Raw genomic sequence first — 25,396 nt, forward strand, 5'->3', positions numbered from 1 at the left:
ACAGAAACATTTGCGGGGCTGTACTCAACAGCTTCCCAACTTTTCATGGCGATTGGATAAATGATGCAGAAATGCATAATAGACAGAAACATAGTTTTCACATGTACAGTTGTATGTGGCCAGCTCACGCGTCGGATAACCTTCTGACTTAGAGGGGTCCATCCACAAATGACGTCACGTTTTTAACGACATACAAAAAGCCAGACCATAACCCCCCCCCCGGCAATGACATATATATATATATATATATATATATATATATATATATATATATATATATATATATATATATATATATATTGTGCTGTCTAGTGTCTGACAAAATGTGCTGAAGTGGTGAATGTACGGGTAGGATGTAGTTCATAAACGATACATTTATCTCTTCGATACTTGCGAGGTTTAGAAAGAGAAGTGTCATGAGGGTCGGCTCGGAAAAAAAACTTGAAAGAGAAAAAAAACGCCTATGTACGTCAGCACAGCGTAGCCCATTATATAACTTACTCAGGGGAGATAATTTAAATATAGTTTACTTTGACATTTCTTGTAAAAGAAAAAACAAGTAAACGTATATAATACCGATGTTTTTAGTATTATGTTATTTTTATTTTTTGTAGGATATATATAAAAGCCCACTTCATATATAGCGGCTTCTCGAGCTTGGACTTTGTTATTTTTTTTTTTAGAGAATTTTACCGGCGACAGCGTGTGTTTGATTGTAGGGAAATAGAACTTGGCCTTGACGATGGTTAAAAATACAACAATAAATAACTTTTTCAAATATATAAATAGATTTGACGAAAATGTTCGAGCCCCGTATTTGGTCTCCACCCCCTGCCCCATCCGCCACATTACACGTTGGAGGATCGGTCAAACAGTTACGTTTGGCTAAAATTTGAAGTTTTGCCTATATTTTACACTGTAGTTTGTGTAATGGATTTTCTTTTTTTTTTTGCGCAAGATCGTGGTATAGTGACTATAAAGTTAAGATAATGGTACAGCAACTACAGTATTTTTCTTTTACACACCAATTATCAAGGCAAAATGCACGAAAATCAAATTCAAAATTTAAAAAAAAATTAATTCTGGTCGGCTGTGGGCCCTTAAACGGCCTGCCCACCCCCCCCCCCCCCCCCCGCATTGCGGGGTCTGGCGGTACTGTAGTTCCGCCCCTGCCTATAATTCACGTGAAACGAACTCATAGCTAAACGAGAACGTTTAGGGGAAATCACTCCCGCTTTTTTAGGACAACAAACTGAAACAACTTGCAATGTACTGATTGAGTTGTTTCCCTTCATAAGAAACGAAAACAACAGTACACAACCTTGTTACCGATCAGTTTGTTTTGTCGTACACATCACAAACAAATGTCAATAATACTCGAAACAAGACAAACTGAATCAATATGTACATGTATAAACAATACTTTCAACTATTGCTCCATGCTATTTTATTTTAATTTTTTCCTCTTTCCTACTTATCTACATTCACCCACCTATCTTTTTGATATATATTTTTTCATCGCAAAATATTAGTAGGGGAGATAATCATTTTGTACACAGAACAGTGTTTTAGACGACCTATTTGTTTTATTATTAGATTAAAAATTATATACACTTGCATTGTCATTATTGAGAAACCGCTGAAAAAATGAGTCGATAATTGATTTCTAAATTCGACAACAAACACACAACTGACGCTGTAAATTACATGTCTGAGGCCAAAGAAAAAAAAATTTTCACTGAACCAACTTACATCAGCTGATCATACAGGGTGTCACCATACAATGTGTCTGGTCAGTATTGTGTCCTATAATGGGGTGAACTTTTTTGTCGGTCAACTTCTTTTTTATCAAGACTAAACCTGGCTCTTGATAAAAGGGTGTTTCTTGTAATCTTTCAGACATGCAGTCCGTTGTTTACTTACTTAATCAAGTTTTCTTAATTTTATCATTTTCGTTCGTGCATGGGGCAGATGAAGTAGAGTTCGTGTGAATACACATAGGGCAAATGAAGTAGAGTTCGTCTGATTGCGAGACCACGGCACATGAAGGGACAGTGTGGTCAGCCGCCTTTGTTTCCCTAACGTAGGAGCTGAGTGAACGCATAATTCAGGGACGTTCCACTGATTTGAACCCGGAATCGAACTCAAGACTGTCAGGTTAGCAGTCTAGTTCACTACCGCTAGGCCACGCTGTCCCCTTTCATAATTTTATATCCTTCTAATATTGGGGACCTTATAAGCTGCTTCAGTCTCTGCCACCGTGTCATTTACGTTAGAAAAATAGGGTAAAGTACAACGATAAATCGAATATATCGCTGAACTATAAGAATTGCGTCCCTTGAAACAAATTTTAGACGACCTATTTGTTTTATTATTAGATTTAAAATTATATACACTTGCATTGTCATCATTGAGAAACCGCTAAAAAAATGAGTCGATAATTGATTTCTAAATTCGACAACAAACACACACAGAGACAAATTGGCGTTGTGAAATACTAAAAACCAAGTAGAACGGGGAATGTAAAATTATAATACAACTTCATCGGCTGTCTATAACGCTTGCGTCCCTTACAAGGAATACGCAATCACGATTTCACATTTGTGGTAAAACTAACTTTTTTATTCTTAAAGCTCTTTATATTTTAGTTATAATAATTCAAACGGTACTAAAAAACGACAAGAGCTACATCTAGCACAGGGGTCGGCAACCTTTTGAAGCGGTAGAGCCAAAAGTTACAATTTTCAAAATTTCCCTGGTTTTAAAGAGCTACTAACATTTTTTTTATTTCAAATATTTTTTTTTATTAAGATTATTAGTATTTGTTCAAGGAGCTGGAGAGCCGCATCTTGATATCAAAAGAGCCGCAGGTTGCCGAGCCCTGGTCTAGCAGATTAAATAGAAGCATACTTTCTAATAGCAACCGCTTATCAATGTCTTTAAGACTGGGTAAAAAACAATGAATGAAAACAGGGGAATGTACTAGGATATAGCTAAATAACTAAAAATAGTTGTAATTGTGTCCCTTCAAACAACATTTATTTTACTCTGCCTAGTTGATTTTGTCTCCCTTTACAAACCGTAGAATAGTTCACGTTAACAACATTACTTTTGCGCACTTTGTTTTCTACTGTTAGCTTTATGAAGATATAAATTTTAGTCGCGGAAAGAACAAAAGAACGACTGCTTACTGACAAGTCTTTAGCCCCATGAAGCCTTCAAATGTAATTTGTATAGAGATATGAGAGCTCTGGTCAGTTTTGGCCACTTTGAATGATTCTCCAAATTTGGTCAGACTTCACGTCGCAAAATTATAGGTGGAAATATTGTAAACGTACACATTCCAAAATCGGAAAACTCCAGTTTAGCAAGATTGTTTGTATGTCGCCTGTGTGTCTGTGTGTATGTGTGCGTGATTATAAACACGATAATTTAAGAACCGTTACACTTAGGTAGACGTGGTTTCTTATTTATTGTAAGATACTATATTTATATCTCCTTTAATTTTTTAGTGATTTCTGATAACCGGAAGTGGTTCTGTATTCTATTTCCGGTAGCTAAAATACCGACACTTGATTACAGTTTTATTTAGGCCGACGCAATTTTATACATAAAATTTAGACACTATACATATGTTTCTATCAACTTTTGGGCGATTTCTGGTAACCGAAAGTCATACTTTACTCAATCTCCGATTTCTCGAAAATCTTTATAATTCGACATCATATTATTACATTCTGAGTTAGATCTAAAGCTTTTGTCTATGCAGAGTCTCTACGTTTTACAATTTTGTAATTTTATTCCAGTTTTGGGGGACATGTTGTGTTTGTAAATATACTTTGACTAGTAAAGAATACAATTCACCATCGAACCTGCCGGTCCGTGGGGCAAGTGAAGTAGAGCTCATCTGTTCCTGTAACCTCGGATCATGAAGAGATAGTGTGGTCAGCGTTATGCCTTTACTTTTCCTAACGTCAGTCAGGTACCCACCAGAGCTGGGTGGACTCAGGGACGTTCTAATGACTTTAACCCGGATACGAACTCATGACTTTTCGGTTTGAAGTCGTATGCTCTACAATTCGACCACGCCGTCTATGTTTCCTTATCCCCCCGCCATTCACACATCTACATATAGAGTGTGGCTTTCACGCATCAACTCCGCTTGTCTTAATCAGGCCGAAGTACAAATCCCCCAATAGCTGATTGACTTACACAAATATCGATTATTGTGGAGTTGTGTATTGACTAAAGTATCGCGTCACTGCCAACACTGAACTCACTACGTTCTCTCAGCACACCTGAACTATGAAATCAGCAGGCATGGCGGTTCACAAACCCACAGCACAGGTAAGGACAAAATTTACAAGAAATTTTTTGTTACATCGGCATTTTAATCAAATGTAATACGTATACGTTAACACCTTTTTATTATATTACATATTTAAAGCAGGCACAATTTATTGAATGCCTTTTCAGAGCGTTTAACAGCTGTGTTTTTTAAATTGAATTATTACAAAATTAAGATAAATTTTGAATTAATATTTACTGCGACAGCAACAGAAATCGATTCTTGATATAAATATTGCTAGCTTTAAAGTCAAATACATAACAAAAATCGAACCGAAATGGAGAAAATTCCAGCATTAACTCGCGATGAATCGATTGGAATTTCTATTGTAGCTGTTGTCAAAACATACACATAGCAATCGAACACAGTACTCAAATGTTAAACAGGAGCTTTAAATCAGAAATATACACTATAATTAATCATTTATTTCCGTATTCTTAAGTCGTTTTCCTTGATATTTTTGTTCAATTAATGTGTTGTGACCACTATGTACAATTAATCTTACTTCCCACCTATTTATGTCAAGCAATACCCATCATAAGTTAATTGACTTAAGTGGACTTTACATATTATCATAACTATGTGGGTGGGTGACATGTGGTACATCATCAGAGTTTCGTGGACTTGACAACCAGCCTACACACCGAAAATGTTACTTTTTATAATGAATTCAATATTTCAATACATCCAAAGGCGTAGCTAGTGCAGAGTGGGTGGGGCGTATTTTGTGGGGTGGGGGGGTGGGCGGGGTGCCCAACGGGTACAAAGAAAATAAATTAAAAAGCTAATTTTGAGTTGTTTTACTAAATTATACACAGCCAAAATTCAGGAAATAGACCAATGCTTGGTTTTTACGTGCTTATGTAATTGTTTTCAACATCAATTGTTTGACACCAAAATTAAAAACCATTTAGGGACAGTGATTGATAAAAATCGCCCACGACCTTTTTTAACTGGGGGGGGGGGAGGATGCTTTTTACCAATGCCAATGCGAATAACATTAAAAGTGAGGAGGGGGGGAGCGGGCGCAAAGTTGATAGTTCGCCACGGGCGCTGGAACAGGTCGCTACACCTGTGAATACATCGACGTCTTAATGATCTGCAGAAAGGGTTTTGGGTTTCTAACATCAACCCCTAATGGTTGAACAGCTTTACTTCATCCAATGACCGCTACGTCTGAAAACGTTCGTTATTTGCAATTTCTGCAAGACAAATCCATTGTAATCCATTGTAAACTATTCGCATTTTCCTTAACCAAATTACATTTCTATCTAAATTCTAAACACTCGTTAAATTTATTCCTCCAGGCTACAACACCTATAATGTCTTCCATGACAGTTGTTTTGGTAGGAAAAACCGGCTACGGCAAAAGCCGGACTGGCAACTCTATCTTAGGCCGTGAAGCTTTTGAGTTGTCCACAGCAAGTTCCGCGGGTACTAAATTCAACTGCTGTCATTCTTCTAAGGCAAAGGACGGCTCTCTGATCAACGTCATCGACACGCCGGGGTTTTTCGATCCTCGGTTGAAGGATGAAACCGAGGAAGTGAGTGCCAGGAAAAACATGAGACAGGTTATGGACGCATGCGCAGACGACGGAATCGACGCTTTTATATTAGTGTTGAGCTGCGACTCCAGGTACAGCAAGGAGGACTGCCAGACCCCGGAGTTGTTGGTGAAAACTTTCGGGAATGATTTTTTTGAAAAACATTGCATTCTCGTGATGACTAGGTGGGATCAAGTCTCAAGCGACTATCAGTCATTTGATAACTGGATTGACATGCAGAACGATTCTTTAAAAGGGCTGTTCAAAAGATGCAATGATCGATACATCTTTTTTGATAACCTTTCAACAGAAGGGAAAGAGAAAAGCAGGGATATTTTGTTTGATAAAGTAAGACAGTTGAAAAAAGAGTTCCCAAAATATACTAAAGCAAACTTTTACAACTTAGATAAGTCTTACATGCGACAATGCACACTTCAGTGAATTCAGTTCTAAAGCCTGAAGGAAATTTATGCAAAATTTAAATCTACTTACAATTAGAGAATACAACATCCACAAATAAATTGTTATGATCTTACGTTTATGACTGTGATAAATATATCAAATAAAAAAACGTGATTTTATTATAGAATATGTAGAACTTTATAATTTTTAGATTTGTTACAATATATAAATCGCACTTCTGACCACAGTATACCATGATATGTCGATGTCTCTGAAACGAACTCTACTTCATCTGCCCCGTGTGTCTTGGGCACGAGAGTGAAAAGATAATGATGACTGTGTTTAAATGCATTATTTTTTTGTAACATTTTTATAAGAACTCCTTAACATAAAGGCCCTACAATGTTTATCAAAGCCTAAGAATATGTAAGCCAAATGTTTACGATTTATTAAATAGGATAAGTGCGATGCTCGCCTTATTTTGTGTTGTTGGTAAAAACACCTTTAAACACTGGGTTACCCTACATAAGTAAAAAAAAAAAAACAGTTGTTATGACATTGTGATTTAAGATTTTGGCTTAATTTATTTTTGTTTGTACGCTGATTAAGAATGATTAAACTAGTATAATCAAATGAAAACAAAATATATCTTAAATACATTCAAATTTGAAACAATGTAGGTATATAAGTGTTAGATCTAAAATTTATTAAACAATCATAGTGTATGAACTCAAAAATACGTTAATTAAAAAACTGTGGTATATTTGTTTTTAAATTAACAAAACCAAATTTGCATTCAAGATCCAAACTTCGAAATACCACACATAACATCATTTAACATAAGAACACACCGACTGTCACCTCCCTTAAAACAATACATAAAAATATGGAGTTTAAAAAAATGTTTTAGTAAATGAAAAATCCACATAAAGGTTATAAGAAAGTCTAACGATCTTTAAGAATGTAATGACTTTCACCTAAGGGTACACAATTGTAATACATAATCGATTACATATTTGTTCACATAATTTTTAATATAATAACAATTCAACCTATGCTTTATGCATATATATATATATATATATATATATATATATATATATATATATATATATATATATATATATATATATATATATATATAGGCCTATATATATATATATATATATATATGTGTGTGTATATATATACATATATATATATATATATATATATATATATATATATATATATATATATATACATATGCATTGATGAGTCATAGAAGAATTACTGACTTTCCAGTAACTGCTCAATATCACTGAACAATGAGGGGACAGAACAATGTAAAGTATGTAAATGCAAGGGACCCCTTTATGCAGCTTGTGAGGTTTTCAAACCTCCCCTGGTAGGTTTGAGGTAAATTCATTGTTCCAGTGTGGTGAGCAGACTTGCAGGTGTATTTGAACTCCCCTCCAACACCTACACTTATATAACATTAATAAAACAATGAATCAACTGATAAAATGTAATATTTTACATTTGTATTATGTTAAATTTGGAGACTGTAATTTTTACAATTAAATTTGAAGTATTTTAATTTATTAAAAAAAAACAAATAATGAACTATGGTGCAACTATAGCTACGGTATTAATCGTTCAAAATAATGCTCGCTTCAATAGTAAATAAGATCGGGGGGGGGGGATGTAATTAAAAGAAATATTAATCATAACATATTTTAAATAATATAAAACTATATTCATAAAAACTTCGGAAATAAGATATCTAAAGACATATTCCGCCATCAATCACATCGCAGATTTGTTTGTAAATACTATTAAACTTAGTAACGAAAAGAAAATATGCCTACATATTTGATAAAGATTTAAGTGTCATTTTAAAAATAAGGTCACAGAAACAAGTGAACTCTACTTCAGTTGCCCCATAGACCGTCAAGTTTGAAAGGGAACTTTATTTACTTACTTTAAAAATAACAAATAAAATTTAAACAGTCACATTTAGTTCATGTGTTAAATATTGTTTTTTTTCTTTACTTTGAGAAGTAATTTGGGTCCTGAAAGTAAAAAAAAAATGCACAAGTTTTTCTTCGGCCTGTAGGTAGTTTATATGTATCAATGAGAAAAATAAAACAACATGATCATTTAAGAGTATTTGAAAACGTGGGTTGAATTTACTACCTTAGCGACCAGTGGGGACAAACTTTCGATTTGCACCCCCCCTCATACTTTTTCTATATACCGAGGGGTCTATGGGGGGGTTATGACCCCCCTAACCCTCCCCCCCTGCCTACGACACTGTTAGCGACAATTTGTTGGATTAGATCGTTAGTAAAGATTGACAAAATATTGGATTTTTTAAAAATGTATAAAATATTGTATTAGATTATCACACACCAATGATCACTTTGTTGCAACAATTTGTCGTGTTCGCGTGAATTCTTTTTCAAATCCGCAACCTTGTATTTCGGCTTATCCTTCGCCATTGAGATCGCAAGTTCTAGCAATTTCCTTCTATACTCATCTCTTTCCGCCTCATCGCTTGTTTTATTATCAAAAACCACATACCGATCTTGACATTCCGCCACAAGTTCTTTTAACTGGGGGCTTTGATTTACAAGCCACGATTCAAACGATTGAACGCCTTCATCTAATGCATTATCCCAGTGAGTTATTACAAGTATGCAGTGTTGTTTGATAAAGTCTCGACCTAAAATCTTTTTCACCAGATCCACGGTGTTGGAATCCTCTCGGGACCACCTGGAGGAGTAGCTGAGCACCAACAAGAAGACGTCCACCTCCTCACCCGCCTCCACGACGTCCAGAATCTGCTGACACGATTTCTTTTGACCCAGTTTTTCATCATACCTTGCGTCGCATGTGCCCGGTAAATCAAACACCGTAACCTTGAACTCTTTGTAATCGCTCGAATGGGAACTCGGTAATCGAGTACCAACAGTGGCGCTTGTTGATTCTTCAAAGGCTTTTCTACCAAGTATCGTATTCGCGGAACTCGTTTTACCATATCCAGTTTTTCCGAGCATAGCTATGTTAAAGGGCGTTTTACTAGCTTTAGCCATCCTGACAATTCATCTGAGGGTGAAAAATAAAAAATAAAGAATTTTATTATTTTCTGTCTTATGCATTACATGATGCTGATGTATTACCCTTGCATTATTTTTTTTCCTTTGCAAGATATTCAATTCAAAATATGAACCAGGAATAGTGTTTTATATTTTAATACAGTGTAAGCTAGCGGTAATTCCAAAACTTACAAAATAATAAACGGGAAAATCCGATACAATATTTCCCTGGAAAAAATAAAACGCGGTTAAAAATGTCTGATAAGGTCTAATGTAGCTTATCTACACGTCAGTACCACGTACAGCCGATACAAATAATCTTTGTACTATAATTATCTAAAACTGTAAAGGCAAACGTGTAACGAAAATTAGATTTCCATCATTTTAGATTTACTTTAATTTTTTTTATTTTTGAAGACTAAACTTAAAACTAAACTATTCTTATCTTTTACTAAATCGATATCACCGATAGCTTACTTTTTATTATCGTTACCATCCTTTACTCCAACTTTCTTTACTTTTTACTTTCAAACAAAGATACAATATATTATAAGGAATCTATCTCTTTCTCACGGAAACTGAGTTGTTTTATTTTTAATCAATAGCAAAGGTAATTTTAGTACTAGCTGTTGAGTCGGTTTTATTTTTTTGAAGTTTTACAGTAGACAGCGCAGAAGATTTTAAAAAATAACTATGAAAGACAGTACAAATGACACAATATTATTCATACACACACACGTCACTCACACAAATATACACAGAGACACACACAGACACACACAGACACACACACATACACATTAAAAGAAGCAAAAAATAAGAGAAGACATGAAGTACTAAAAATCAAATCGAATTAGTTCAACAGACTTACGTGACGCACCAGTTAATTTAGCTGCTACAAGTGAAGTAACTTATTCGTTTAGCTGCTACAAGTGAAGTAACTTATTCGTTTAGCTGCTACAAGTGAAGTAACTTTTTCGTTTAGCTGCTACAAGTGAAGTAACTTATTCGATACCTTACTGCCTAACTGCAGGAGATTTGAGCGTCGTGGTCACATGACTGATACATTTCTAGAAAAAAATATTTTCCTGGTATAAACAGGGGTGTAGAGAAGGTAGCGTCAATTGCAGCGTTTTCTAAAAGATGTACAAAGTGTAACACCTGAATAGATATAGATGGTCTTTATCAGGGTGTCTCTTGGCTAGCTAAACAGTGTCTTACAAACTGTACCCGGTGCTTTTGGAGAAATACCATAACACTACGAGTGGCTTATGGTTTTAAGAGTTGTAAGTTTTAAACGCTTTACAGCTAACAAACGGGAATTCCGCAGATTATTTCGGAAAGTCAAATATTTTTAGGTTAAAACTAATATTTGGGGGGAGGGGGAGGGGGGGAATGCGTCATACAGGGTTTAGACTACTTTTGAGTGGCAGATGGTTGGGGGGACGCTAAGCAACAACAAAATTGTGGTAGGAATAAAAGGGTACGGTTCGAGTCCCCTTATGTAAATATTAGTTACCGTATGCGGTCATAAATAATGTGGAGCCAGAGGCGTCTGGAGGTGGAGGCGGGAAGGGGGGGGGGGGGCGGACTGCACCGGATGACACCATTTTTTTGGGGGGGAGGGGGGGAGACACCAAGTCAAAAACATTGCACAATATATAAAAGAAAAATACTTTTTGCCAGTTTAATGATTAATTAGGGTTAAAAAGTCTTTTAAATGAAAATAAAGATACCGACAAGGAAAAGGGAGGGGTGGGGGGAGGGGGGGGGGGGGGGTGCGACACCGTGACCTAAACTTGCTAACAACAGAGAAAGCAATACTACATACATTTAGAAGGCCTAAACAACAAATATTACGACTGACAACTTTTTAATTTAATAAATCTTTGTAATTGAGTCCACACAATTTCTGAATATATATTATACATATATATATGTATATGTATATATATATATATATATATATATATATATATATATATATATATATATATATATATATATATATATATATATATAAACAGAGCTTTTTTGTGACTGTACGCACCGGTACAGCGAACTGTCATCTTTTTCAATGTGGGGAAAAATTATTACTTTCCTTGTATTTTAACGTTTATTATTAATTTATTATATTATTTATTTGTTAATTGTAAATTTAGTATCTTTGCAGTTGTGATTTAGCTTGCATCGGGGTGCGAACTGGTAATTAAAAGTCAGGCAATCCACCACTGAGTACTGGCACCTATTTTTTTTTAATACAAAAAAAGCACTGTATATAAATGTTAAGTTGTCTGTGAGAGGGCTTCACTTTTCCATACCATTAGTCTGGGCGTTCCATTACCAGAATTCATTGGTCAGAGAAAACATTAATATACCAGTCAGGATACTTTTTTATTTATTTATTTTATTCAAAAGTACTAACAAACGTCTGTTTAATATCCAAGTTGACTGGCAATTTAATACAAAAGTAACTAATTCGACATACATTGATAGCTTGTGGAACTAATGATGTCCACGCACACTAACAGTTTCAATACAATAGTATTTTACAAGTTGTCTAAAGGATTGAACGCAATCAAGATATGAGCGTAAAGTGTATACTTCTTTACGTATTTTAGGTAAGAAAAAATATTTAAGAAAGAAATTTCGAACACAAAATTCTTATATAAAAATTATAGTTTAATACAAATTAATTCAATAATTGAACAGTATACAGAAGATGCTGTTTTTTCACAAACTTTGAATGTGTGTACTGAAAACAAAATGCTTCGTAAAATATATAATAAAATAAACTGAGAGTGATCTCCCCTAAACTTTCTCGAATATTCTTATATAATACTACGGGAGATGGCACATCATTATATAGACATGATTTTTAATCCATTTTTAATTACTTAAACTTTTAAAAATAGAATGGAATCTCGTAGAAAAAATAATTGCACATCAAGTGAACGAAAAACAGTATGTGTATAATAGTGCGGAATATTATTAGTACTTTATAAATATGCGTTTTTTTTCTGAGAAATTGGAAATAGTGAAAATTACTACTTCCCGTCAGCGAAATCTACTCAAAATATGACAGAAGGCAGAGGATTAGATATTTTGCTTTTGTGTGAAATTTCGTTTATCTATCTGCAACAGTACTCAAGTTATAGGCTTTTGAAAAATTAAAAGTAGAATAAGTAACACTTCCGGTTATCGGAAATCACTGAAAAGTTGATACAGAACTACAAATTTAATATAATACATATATGAATGTTCATCAACATAACTGTAACAGTACTCAAGTTATCGTATTTACAGACACACACACACACACACACAGAGACCAACGGACAGAATTGCAAAGTCCAGTTTTTTCGACTCGATTACGCATAAAACACCAAAAGTTTGATATATCTGGATTTATAATTTTTACCTGATTAAAATACGTCCTCTATACTCCGGATATGATGAAGGATTGAGGAGTAAAACAATGAAAACTATCGCAATTTCATGTTATTTTTGTGCACAATTACATTACTTTCTCTCTACTCTATACGAGAAAGTAACAATTCAGGAAAAAGAAAAACATTTTACTTTCAATTATAAAATACATCGTCACTGATTATTTAACTATTAATAAATGTTCATTTTTACACACAAATTTACTTAAAATAGATTTAAAGTAACTGTTTTGAGCACTCCTCGAAAATGAAAACCCCTACAGGTTTATTGATTATAAATGTGATAGGTACAGCGTGAAGAAATAGATTCATAACCGTTAGGTTTATTTAAAATTTGTAGCGGTTCAGAAATGATATCTCTAATTTTCAAAACATATTTCGTCTTTTATTTTTTCTAATAAAGATGCAACCAATCAATTTTGATAAGATATTTAGCTTTTTTTCTTCGGACTTTGAAATCTAGAATGATCTTTTTTAAAGGTTTAATAAAATATATTTCATTAAAATGTTCTTATTCCCCCATTTAATAAAGTTACGATATCTGAAAAGTGTACCCGGTGGCCATTTTGAATTTCCATTTAATTAATTCCTGAACAATGTCCAAATTACTACTTTATAGTATTGGACAAAAAGGGCGCCTACCGTGTTGATGTTGCACTTTATTTTCTAGCAGTTTAGTATGTTCATGCGAGTTTCTATTTAAATCTTCTAGCGTATATTTATTATTTCGCTCTGCCATTGTGAAGGCGAGTTCTAACAATTCTTCTCTACCTCTTTCTGCTGCGTCGCGCGTGTTATTATCTAAAACGACACATCTATTTTGACATTCTACTACTAGGTCTCTTAACTGCTTAGGCTGAATAGAAAGTCAGGTACGAACAGACTCAACGCCAGCACTTAATGCATTATCCCAGTGGGTTATAACAATTACGCAATAAGTTTCGAAAACATTTCTACCTAAAATCTTTCTAATTAGTTCAACCGTGACGTTATCTTCGTATGACCACCTACACGTGTAGCTGAGCACCAACATAAAGACGTCGACCTTTTCGCTAGCCTCTACAATATCCATAATCTGTTGGCACGATTTCTTTTGGCCCTGAAGTAATTCAAACCTAGCGTCAAAGGTTCCTGGTGAGTCAAACACTATAATGTTTACATCTCTGTATCGTGAAGAATGAGAACTTGCTAAGCGAGTACCGACTAAAGTACTTGTTGATACTTCAAAAGCTTCTCTTCCAAGTATGGTATTCGCCGAAGAAGTTTTTCCATTGCCAGTTTTTCCAAGCATAACTATATTTAATGTTGTTTCCTCCATATTGAAAATGTTTATCTGAAGTGAAATAAATGATAACAGTGTGTTTTAACTATCAAATGTAAGGAGTAAACATGATACATTTTACGAGAGGATATTATTTTTTACAATTTTATTTTTTTTTTGCAAGAAAAAATCTATTGACAGTTTTTTTTATAATCACTAAACAGGCATTCGTTATGGCTATTGCAGTTATAAATCAAGCGTCAATGTAAAAATGGTAAGATAGTATATAGTATTGCACTAGCTATCCAAAATGACTTACTGATAAAAACTACAACAGCAGTCCTAATTATTCCAGCGGTTCCAATTTACCTGTTTTTGAGAAACTGCAAACAGAACAAAATGACAAGAATGTGTTGAAATAATTTCACTGGGTTAAGTAGCCTACTTTTCAAAATAAATAACGATGTATGGATAATGTTTATTTAATTACAATACCAAGAATATTTTTTTAAAAAAATCTATTTAAAATAGAAAGCTGTAAATTAATTAAATTAATGTAAATTCGTTAATACGTTTGTATACCTGATGCACACTCTGTTCTCGCTGCCTCAGCTGTGAAAGAAATGAACCAATAACTAAAGTCACATCAGTATTCTAAACATCTGCTACATTCCCCGATCACATGAGTTGGATCATTGATTTTCTTCTCAAACTGTGAAGTTCCGTTTATTCGTAAATAAAAACAAGGTTAGAGAGTAGTCGGGGGCGTACACAAGTGGGTAATATGGGAGGGGTGTTGTAAAGCGAGTTTCTGTACAGGGTCGATGTTGAACGTTGAACAATATACGACGACGATCCAATAGAGAATACAGAACGACGATACGATAGTTCTATCTTTTATTATATACAATATATACAGCTACATTGACGACAGACTGGAGACGACTTCTAGACATCCTCACAAGATGACAACAAGACTAATACTGACTCGCAACAATCTTCCTAACAACCAAAACGTACTATTGGGAGGGAAGTTACATAGAGCGCAGAAAACTTAGATGTTAGGTAGGGTATAAAATGTGGGGGTTAGGAAAGTTAGGGGGTCCATTCTCTTATAGGCAGCCTAAGTTTCGTGTGATCTAACAAGCAGTAAAAGAAACTAATTGTGAAAGGACTTCGTGTTTGATTCTTGTCGATCCTGTCCTCAACTCGCGACAAGGGGTAGACTACTTTCTAAGACTACGCGTTAGCAAACATTTTATTAACGAAAAATTATCAAAGTGTATTTATGAAAACATATTTTATGTTGATCAAAAGGCTCATAGTTCATAATCTTTTCTAGTTTGTGCCCAAGACACATAGAGCAGATGAAGTAGAGTTTATCTGCCTTAGAGACCTCGGCATGTGAAATGATAGTGAGGTACGTGAGTTAGGTACCCATCAGAGCTGACTGGACTCCGGGGGATTCTATTGACTTGAATCCGCATTGACTCGAGACTTTCGGGTTAGCAGTCTAGCTCTCTACCACTAAGCCACGCCGTACTATGGCTTATATTTATAATCTAGTAATGTGTTGCTTCTCTCAGTCTGCCTTATCATGCACGCCGCATCATCACTCTTTATAAGTAACCAACATACTACAATTGTAGGATACACCTAATGGACGCCAGCGAGAAAAGTCTCAAAGGTATTTGAGAGGTCCATAAATTAATTTTAAAATCATGCACGGCGTAGTTACAATTAATATGGTTATAAAATCCTGCCTGTCTGGTTTATTTCAGACTTTACTAAAGATTGGATGTATTTCATGTTTTTAATATTTTCGGTAACTAAATAAAAATTGAAAAAAAAAGCAAAAACAATTTGGTTTTCACGTGTAATGGCGACATAAGCAATGGCATCCTGCTATTCCATAGGCTACCATAAATTTTATTGTACACACTGAAAGTAGCGAAAGCTAAAAAAAAAAGAAAAACTAGGTCATGGTGTCTAAATTTGCATTGTTATTTAAAAACTTGATCTGCAAAGTTTTGTAAACAAATAGTTATCGATCACTAAGTTACTGTACAGCCAATCAATATTTATCTTACAAATGTGAAACATCGGGTTATAACTTAGGCTTGATGAAAATAAATAGAAATATAGCCTTAAACTCAACAAATTATTTTCAAGTTCTCTGGATTTGCAACTTTTATAGCATTTTTTCCAAAAATATAAAATTTCTAAATTTAATTTTAGGCTTAATTTTTTTTTTTTTTTTTTTTTTACGGTCTAAATCTAAAAAGCACGTTTTTATTCCATGTCAACAACATTATGGAAGGAATCTCGTCAACTCGCTGGTTTCCATTGACGTGTAGAGAGACATAGAGTTAGGGTCGCGATAGTGTGGTACTACTCAATATGGTCTTGATTCGCTTATTCCTAAAATAGACACCGTCCACTGTAGTGCTGCATAGACCAGTGTCAACCAAAAAAATTACATAATAATAAACGGGAAAATCCGAAACAATATTTCCCTCGAAAAATAAAGCACGGGAGGTTTTATGGAAATTATCTACACGTCAGTACCACGTACAGCCGATACAAATATTCTTTGCACTATCTTCTATCTCTATACTACAAACACTCAAGTTTATTTACATGTTTGAATATTTATTTGTTTTTTTTTTTGTTTGTTTGATTGGCTACTGGAGAGACTCTGCAATATGTGTAGAGCTGAAAAATAGTATGTAGGTAGAGAACAATTTTTGTTCTCAGACAGACTGTTAATCACAAATTTATTTAAAGACGTTAGTTAATTTATTGATTTTTCATTGGTAGATTAGCCACATTCATTATAAAAGTTTCAAATAGTGGCTTTACTTTGACTGAATAGTGACGTCACATGATTTGTTTACTTTTTACATCAACAATGGCGGCTTCTATCGAAGAAGATTGTGTTCCCATTCCAATGTTTAACGCGTTCTAAAGCTAAATTTGTGTCGGCTTTAACTTTAACAATACGTCTGTTTGCTGTATTTATTACGTTCAAACACTTATATCAATTGTCAACTGTCTTTTTCATTTAGTTTTACAATAAATTTCTCTTGATCTACAGATCAGCTGCCAAAGGAAGAAAAAGTTATGAATCTAGATCTAGATCTAGACTAGATATAGATCACTAGACTTAACGTAAATTTTAGATCTAGACTTAATGTAAACTCTACATCTAGAATCTATTTAAGGCCTTAATTATTTTATATAAATGTTTGTTTAGCTTCAATTATCATCTTATTCGAGAATGCATATATTTTTTTGTCTATCTAGGTTCTAGATCTAGAATATAGATCTATCTAAAATTTAGATCTTATCTAGATTCTAGATGTAGAATCTAGACTCAACGTAAATTCTACATCTAGATCTAGACTAAACGTAAATTCTAAATCTAGAACCTAGAATCTATATATGAAACTATTTCAGGCCTAATTATTTATATAAAGCTTTGTTTGTTTAGCTATGGAATATGCTAATTTGGAAATGCTCGATCTAGGACCTATTTGCGTAACTTAAGATTCATACGCGGATTCTATACCGCTAATTTAGCAAAAATAGACTTAACGTAAATTCTACTTCTAGACTTAACGTAAATTCTAGATCTAACTCTATCTAGATAACCTAAACTATTTCAGGCCTTAATATTTTACTTTATATAAATCTTTGTTCGTTTAGCTATGGAATAGGCTAATTTGGGTTAATATGAAATTTGAAATGCTCGAACTAGGGTCTATTTGCGTAACTTAAGTTTCATACAAGGATTCTATACCGCTAAAGTTGCTTATAATTGTAACTTTCCAGATTGGGGAGTTGATAATGTAATCGCTAACCGTGTGTGTGGTACGGGTTCGAAACACATCTTGTAAATATTTAAAAAAAAACTGTAATTTTTTTTTCTAGATGTGAATGATAAAGTTGTCTATCTGGACTTGGCAGGACACGGGGCAGGTGAAGTAGAGTTCATCTGTTTCTGTGTTCTTGGCATATGAAGGGATAGTGTGGTCAGAGCCATGCTCGGCTGGAATATTTTTGTAAACGATTAAAAGATGTTGTCTGAGACTTGGCGGGACACTGGGCAGGCGAAGTAGAGATGGGTAGGTGTAGAGTTCACCTGTGGCGTCAGCATATGAAGGGGTAATGTGGTCAGACCTATGCTCAGCCTATGTTGGTGTCAGTGTTTCTTCCAGACTTTTTTTTCTCGGGGGGGGGGGGGGGGGGTAGACTTTCTTTGTGGGGGAGGGGGGCGGATCCCTCCCCCACTCGCCTCCCCCCCCCCCCCCCCCCCCCCCCGAGATGTCTAGAAGAAACTGTGATCATGTCTAAGTTGGGGGGACACACTGGGCAGATGAAGTAGCGTTGACCTGTTTTTGGGATCCCGGCATATAAAGGGATAGTTTTGTCGGGATCCGGACAAAAGGCCGACATGGACAAAAGGCCGACACGGACAAAAGGCCGACATGGACAAAAGGCCGACAAGACAAAAGGCCGACAAGTTAGTTATCTTTCTTTTTATCAAGGTAAAGTAGATTACCCTTTTTTTTAAATTTAAGTAAACAAAGATGGAGCCTCATCAAACTACTAAAAACAACTACTTTACATGTTATAGTATTGGAATGTTAGAACAATTCTCATTGTATTAAAACAAATCAAATTAAATTATTATACTAAATAACAATTTATTTAATAATTATGCATAAATTGTTCTATATTCTAAAAGCTAGTAACATCTCGTATCATAAAACCAATCACTAATATAGTGATTAAAAAGCTGCTTTGCAAAGAATAGTGTAGGCCATGCACACGTTCACCAGAAAACCAACGAGGAAACAGACTGCTCTGGAAGGCATAGGGATGGCAAAGATGTAAACAACAGTGTGCAAGAAACGGCTGGCTGTGAAAACCCTGAAGAGAAGTGCAGCAGATGACAGTGCAGGTCCTGTTGTGACATAGAGGAGGCCGAGAAGAACAAATGGAATCACATTTTCAAGGTCATTCAGGTGACACCTGCAAAAAAACAAACAAAAAAAAAAGATTTAAATTCAAGTATGGACTAAATAAGTATTTTAAATATGTAAAAATAAACATATTTGAAAGACTCATTTAAAAATAAAAATACTTTATTTTAATAAATAATCTTTATTATTAATATTACTCATCAATGAGTATCGATCATGTTTTCATTTATTCAGTTTTTGAAATAAAAATAAGAAACTGAGAATGAGCCTGGGCTTATTAGTTACAAGAATGTTAACAAGGTTGGATGCAAGTCTATTTGTTTTTCAATAGAAAAACAGAAGAATATTTGGAAAATTACTTTTCGTTATCTTTTTTTTTTTACCTAAAACACTGCCCTATTAACAATTTTTGTCACGGTTTTCTTCTAATATTTAAACATGTATACAAACTGAGTTTCCCACTGCAAGTCAAATCAAACCAGTTTTTTTTATTTCTAAACTTAATTTTTTTAAAGCAAGGTTCCGCTGTTATATCTAGATGAATATTCTTACACATTACAACAAATATGTAACTAACTAAGGTTCTCTTAGACAAATATTTTGTAAATTGCAGTGCCTACCTTCTTATCCTCTCTACTGTTGGGTTATTGGTGACAACATGGATCTTTTTCCCTGCTAAAAGTGCGTCTTCTTCATTAATAAACACCTGTTGAAAAGGACATTCTTTTTTTAATTCAATAAAACATAACTTATTAACACTAAATCCCATAAGGCGATACTGGACTCAGTGGCGTAGCGGCACTTAATGGTGTCACCCCCCCCCCCCCCCCCCCAGAGGCGTAGCGAGCATTCCAGGGGACAAACTTTCTATTTTCGATTTGCACCCCCTCAAACTTTCGATTTGCACCCTCCCCCCCCCCCCCCCCCTCAAACTTTCGATTTGCACCCCCCCCCCCCCCCTCAAACTTTCGATTTGCACATCCCCCCCTCAAACTTTCGATTTGCTCCTCTTAAAACACTATTTAACACTCGAATTAATCAATTAATTAAGTGGAATTATCATGTTTCTCTATATATTTTGCTATTTTTTGCCTTGGTGTCACCCCACTAAATGGTGTCACCCGGTGCGGTCCGCACCCCCCGCCCCCACCCCCTCGCTACGCCTCTGACTGGACTAAATGTTTATATCTGTGGAGCAGCATGTTCAAGTGGTACAGCATAAATCGCAATGAGCATTTTTTGAAATATGGTTAAATAAGAAACTCCCACTGTTGCTTTTCTTTGTACTTCTATAGTAGGTAGCAGGATATTTACCCATTACCACAAGTGGTCACATCTACATATATAATTCTCTTCTGGGAGCCGTTAGAAAACAAGCTGCAAGCGCCTCCTTGCAGTCCCCTCTCTTTCTCTCTATCACTATCACTACCACCCCCACCCCCACATTTTCTGGTGAGCTGTGGTCACGCTGTTTACATTTTACAATCATAGAGACGGGTTTGGTGACGGCTATTAGGGTCAGATAATTTAGTTTGAAACGATTTTAAACTTAGAGGAGGTAACTAATAGGAGGCTGCGTTCACGTGGGGGGGGAGGGGGGTTTAGTGTTTTTTCAGTGGCAGCATTGGTACTGTCGAATTCACAAATTATAAATTACTGAAAAGTAGAAAAAAACAACTAAATAGCGGCGTATGATACGCAGCGGGTCGGCTCGTATATAATAACAAGATTGTGAATAACAAACTAATCAAATGAAAGTATGCAGTAACCTTTTTGGTGATACGATGATATGTAGTAATAAGACTCATGGCCATTGTTTTAAGGAGCACTAAAGCTGCATATCCTAGAAATGTGCGGAATACTGGATTCTCAAGGGTGAAAGTGGTGCCTGACATTTTTAACTGAAACAAAAATTTAATTAGAAAAACATTTTTTCATTACAGCACTAAAATTAGAAATATATTAAATAACTCTTATTACTTGAAAGTCAAAAAAATTGCACTAACAGATGTACCTGTATAGTGTGTATAGTATGTACGAGCCGACCCGCTGCGTATCATACGCCGCTATTTAGTTGTTTTTTTTTTCTACTTTTCAGTAATTTATAATTTGTGAATTCGACAGTACCAATGCTGCCATTGAAAATATTTGCTTAAAAACACTAACCCCCCCCCCCCCCCCCCCGTGAAAGCAGCCTCCTCTTAGTTACCTCCTCTAAGTTTAAAATCGTTTCAAACTCAATTATCTGCCCGTAATAGCCATCACCAAACCCGTCTCTATGATTGTAAAATGTAAACAGAGTGAACACCGCTCACCAGATCATGTGGGGGTGGGGTGGGGGTGGTAGTGATAGAGAGGAAGAGAGGGGACTGCAAAGGCGCGCTTGCAGCTTGTTAACACGTTTTTCTTAACTCAGCTTCGCGTTTGTTTGTTTGTTTGGATGTTTGTTGTTAAAATTGACATCGAAAATTAGCCCACTTCTGATTGCTCTATAGACCTGAAATTTGGCATGCATGCTACTTTCGCCTAACAATTTCAGATGCAATCATAAAAACTAGCAATTAGTGACCGTAATTAGCTTAATTTAATTACGCCCCAAGGACCATAAAATTGAGGACATGATTTCTAAAGATACCGACAAGACTGGAGGCCTATTGACCCAGTTACTTCGGCCCCAATCGATGTGAGCGCGCTGGCCGTGATCGTATAGTGGTTAGTACTTCGCGTTGTGGCCGCGACAACCCAGGTTCGAATCCTGGTCGCTCAAGTTTTTAGTCCGTGTATTTATAAACACTTTTTTAAAAACCACGTTTTTCATGTGTAGCAACGGACTAAAAAGGAGAAAATAAAATACTTAAAAAAAACTTTTTAAAAAACCACGTTTTTCTTGTGGACTAAAAAGTAGAAAATAAAATTTTCTTTTGTGCTTCCTCGAGCTGTGCAGGTTCTTGTGATGACTGACAAAAAACGTGGGTCGGGCAGATGGGTCGGGAAATTTGATGGTGAACGTACCCACGTTTTTTGTCAGTCATCACAAGAACCTGCACAGCTCGAGGAAGCACAAAAGAAAATTTAATTTTCTACTTTTTAGTCCACAAGAAAAACGTGGTTTTTTTAAAAGTTTTTTTTAAGTATTTTATTTTCTAACTGATCCCAGAAGAGAATTATATATATAGATACTGTAATCTATAACTATAGTTATTTAACAAACATTGAAGTGCTTTCTATATTTTAGTCATCTATAAAAGCATACATCAATCCTAATATATAAAATGCGTTTTGACCAGTAACTATTATATTTTTTTTCAAAAACAAATAACATTAAAATATATAGGCCTATAATTCACGTGTAACGCTTACCGACAACCAGTATTATTATACAGGCCCTATTCATCAATTCAATAAATGACTAAATGTCACTGTTAATTTTTAAAATAAATATGTACATGTGTTCAAAGAAAATTACTGGGAATAGGGCTGGTAAGTAGGTCACCAACCAGTTCTACGGCTAAATGAAACCTGCATGAGACATAGAACTGTTTACTGACCTACTTGCCAGCCCTATTACTGAATTGCTGCCTATACCAGCATGTCTACTACTAACTTCTAGTAGCCTATATTCAATAAATCAAACAGGCCACTTAATCAATTATCAATGCAGGGGCGGAACTATAATGCTGCCAGACCCCGCTATGCATGCGGGGGGGGGGGGGGGGGGCGTTTAGGGCCGACTACAATAAAAAAATGTTGTAGTTAAAAAGAATAATTTTCTTGCCAATTTGACTTGATGGTTGTTTTGTAAAAATAATACTGTCATCAACTTTTAAAGGCACTGAAAATTAGAAAAAATTATAGTAGGCCCCTACTTAAAACAAATTTGTTTTCTTTAGTAAAAATCACTGGTCAGTAAAATGTGTAAAAGATGTATTGAGTTAATTTAAATAGCTTTTACTAGAGAAAACTAGTTTGCTTTATTGTTTTGTTTTCAGTGCATTTAAAGGTAAATTAATATAGTTTTTAAAAGTTTTTTTTCACTTCTTTTTAGTAAATAAATATGTCGATATCTAAGTTTTTTAAAACATTTTTTTTTTACAACGGCACCGCATACAACTAAAAATATTCGCTTTCTGGACTCTTGTGATGTGAACTCTGGGAGGCAATTTTCTGCCCATCATTAATATGCAGGACAGGAATCGCACAAACGTTGATTTAGAACTTCAAATTTGATATATTTATGAATGAAATTTTATCAGCATAAACTGAAACAGCAATCAAGTTATCGTGTTTGCAGACAGATACACAGATAGATACACAGACATGCAAACAATATTGCAAAACTAAATATTTTTCCTATTTCGATTTCTTTACACGAGTACAATACTTTCTCTAACTTGTGTATACGAGAAAGTAAAAAAGAGTGCAAATATGAATCACGTGATTATATTTTTGTTTATAAGCTACCAGTTGACACGTCACGCATTGCTGCGATTTCAGAAGAAAACTCAAGTACACTCGTTATGATACGAGCGAATTGCACAACAGATTTTTTCCGTGTCATGTGAACTCCGGGATGTCGAGGTAGATTGGCTTTCATGAGACGCAGTATTAATATACTGGCCCTTGCCTCCAAATGTATTTACATGCAGAGGCGTAACGAAGGGGGGGGGGGGCGGGGGGTACATATGTTCCCGGCGCCGACCTTAGGGGGCGCCAAAATGGGTTTGAAAAACAAATTAAAATCTCATTTTAGCTGCATTTTTGCATTATAAATATAAAAAATATAAGGGGGGTGCAAATTGAAAGTTTGAGGGGGGGGGGGGGTGTGCAAATTGAAAATTGAAAGGTTGCTCCGGGCGGGGGCGCCAAATTGACAGTTTGTCCCCGGGCGCCGTGACGGGTCGCTACGTCTCTGTTTACATGTGTTGTCTGGGTGAGGTGAATGCTAGGTTTTAGGTTCAAGACTCAGTCTACATTTTTTTTTCGTGGTTTTTGAAGAAAAAAAAATTCACGCTAGTTTAAGGATGTAGGCTACGTCCTCTTAAAACTTGATCATTGTATACCTCTACTTTATTGTATACCTATACCTGTGTGACGCTTAGCTACGCTTGGCTGCGTCAAATAAAGTATGTGCCTATCAGGGGTGTTTTTTTCTCATGGCCAGCCTATCAAAGAATTACACCTCAGTGGTTTGCTATCACACCCTTTTTCCACTGAGGCCCCCAACGTGGGGGCTTTTTACCTTAGAGAATACCATGGAACCGACGAAACTGCTTACTCAGCAGCTAGCCGGCTTTAGGGCAAAGCTTGCTAAACTGTAAAGCAATGTGCAGCGACCTGTGACGGTGGATAGTGTCAACACACTGATGTGTGATGTTCACCGACCTTCAGGCTACTGGACAGACAGACAGACAGACAGACAGACAGACAGACAGACAGACAGACAGACAGACAGACAGACAGACAGACAGACAGACAGACAGACAGACAGACAGACAGACAGACAGACAGACAGACAGACAGACAGACAGACAGACAGACAGACAGACAGACAGACAGACAGACAGACAGACAGACAGACAGACAGACAGACAGACAGACAGACAGACAGGCAGGCAGGCAGGCAGGCAGGCAGGCAGGCAGGCAGGCAGGCAGGCAGGCAGGCAGGCAGGCAGGCAGGCAGGCAGGCAGGCAGGCAGGCAGGCAGGCAGGCAGGCAGGCAGGCAGGCAGGCAGGCAGGCAGGCAGGCAGGCAGGCAGGCAGGCAGGCAGGCAGGCAGGCAGGCAGGCAGGCAGGCAGGCAGGCAGGCAGGCAGGCAGGCAGGCAGGCAGGCAGGCAGGCAGGCAGACAGACAGACAGACAGACAGACAGACAGACAGACAGGCAGGCAGGCAGGCAGGCAGGCAGGCAGGCAGACGGACGGACGGACGGACGGACGGACGAACGGACGGACGGACGGACGGACGGACGGACGGACAGACAGACAGACCGACGGACGGACAAAAGGACGGACACATAAAAACATACACTCGCACACACACACATACTTTCAAGTAAGTATATTGTATATAAGAACAACTATATAATTAGGTAAGTCTAGGATTCTTGAAAAAAGATAAGTCTTCTGATTGGCAAAACCACCGAGAGTGAAAACAAAATCAATAAAATTAATTAGACATTTAAAAACGTCACCTTACCTTGAGTCAATATCAGGCAGGAGATAAGTTGAAGATTTTAAATATCGATCAATAATATATTTTAAAGATTAACTTTAATAATAGAAGTTATCTGGTGCACTAGACTGCCCAACGTTAATGATTCAGTTAC

The 25,396-nt window shown here is 36.0% G+C and overlaps 3 protein-coding genes across 4 annotated transcripts; 1 reads left to right on the plus strand and 2 right to left on the minus strand.

The window, feature by feature from the left end:
* Positions 1–4,290: 4,290 nt before the first annotated feature.
* Positions 4,291–6,819, plus strand: LOC131942517 (uncharacterized). Its single transcript, XM_059302424.1, has 2 exons — positions 4,291–4,347; positions 5,656–6,819. Exons 1-2 carry the CDS (start codon positions 4,306–4,308, stop codon positions 6,331–6,333), a joined length of 720 nt encoding a protein of 239 aa, XP_059158407.1. The 5' UTR covers positions 4,291–4,305; the 3' UTR covers positions 6,334–6,819.
* A 1,730-nt stretch (positions 6,820–8,549) lies between these two features.
* Positions 8,550–10,652, minus strand: LOC131942491 (GTPase IMAP family member 7). Of its 2 annotated transcripts, XM_059302395.1 has the most exons (3): positions 10,246–10,652; positions 9,567–9,602; positions 8,550–9,384 (listed from the first exon to the last, which is right to left on the minus strand). In XM_059302395.1, the coding sequence occupies exon 3, from the start codon at positions 9,369–9,371 to the stop codon at positions 8,673–8,675; it is 699 nt and encodes a 232-aa protein (XP_059158378.1). In that variant the 5' UTR covers positions 9,372–9,384; positions 9,567–9,602; positions 10,246–10,652; the 3' UTR covers positions 8,550–8,672. The 2 variants fall into 2 exon arrangements, with proteins under 2 accessions (XP_059158378.1, XP_059158377.1); XM_059302394.1 differs by lacking the exon at positions 9,567–9,602 and having other exon boundaries at positions 10,246–10,650.
* Positions 10,653–18,616: 7,964 nt separating this feature from the next.
* On the minus strand, positions 18,617–25,396 carry LOC131942513 (microsomal glutathione S-transferase 1-like). Its single transcript, XM_059302418.1, has 4 exons — positions 25,267–25,396; positions 20,842–20,973; positions 19,693–19,778; positions 18,617–19,121 (listed from the first exon to the last, which is right to left on the minus strand). The coding sequence occupies exons 2-4, from the start codon at positions 20,965–20,967 to the stop codon at positions 18,878–18,880; spliced, it is 456 nt and encodes a 151-aa protein (XP_059158401.1). The 5' UTR covers positions 20,968–20,973; positions 25,267–25,396; the 3' UTR covers positions 18,617–18,877.

Source organism: Physella acuta, unplaced genomic scaffold, assembly GCF_028476545.2.
Source record: "Physella acuta isolate Inbredline_101_S28 unplaced genomic scaffold, ASM2847654v3 ptg000409l, whole genome shotgun sequence".
NCBI lineage: Eukaryota > Metazoa > Mollusca > Gastropoda > Physidae > Physella > Physella acuta.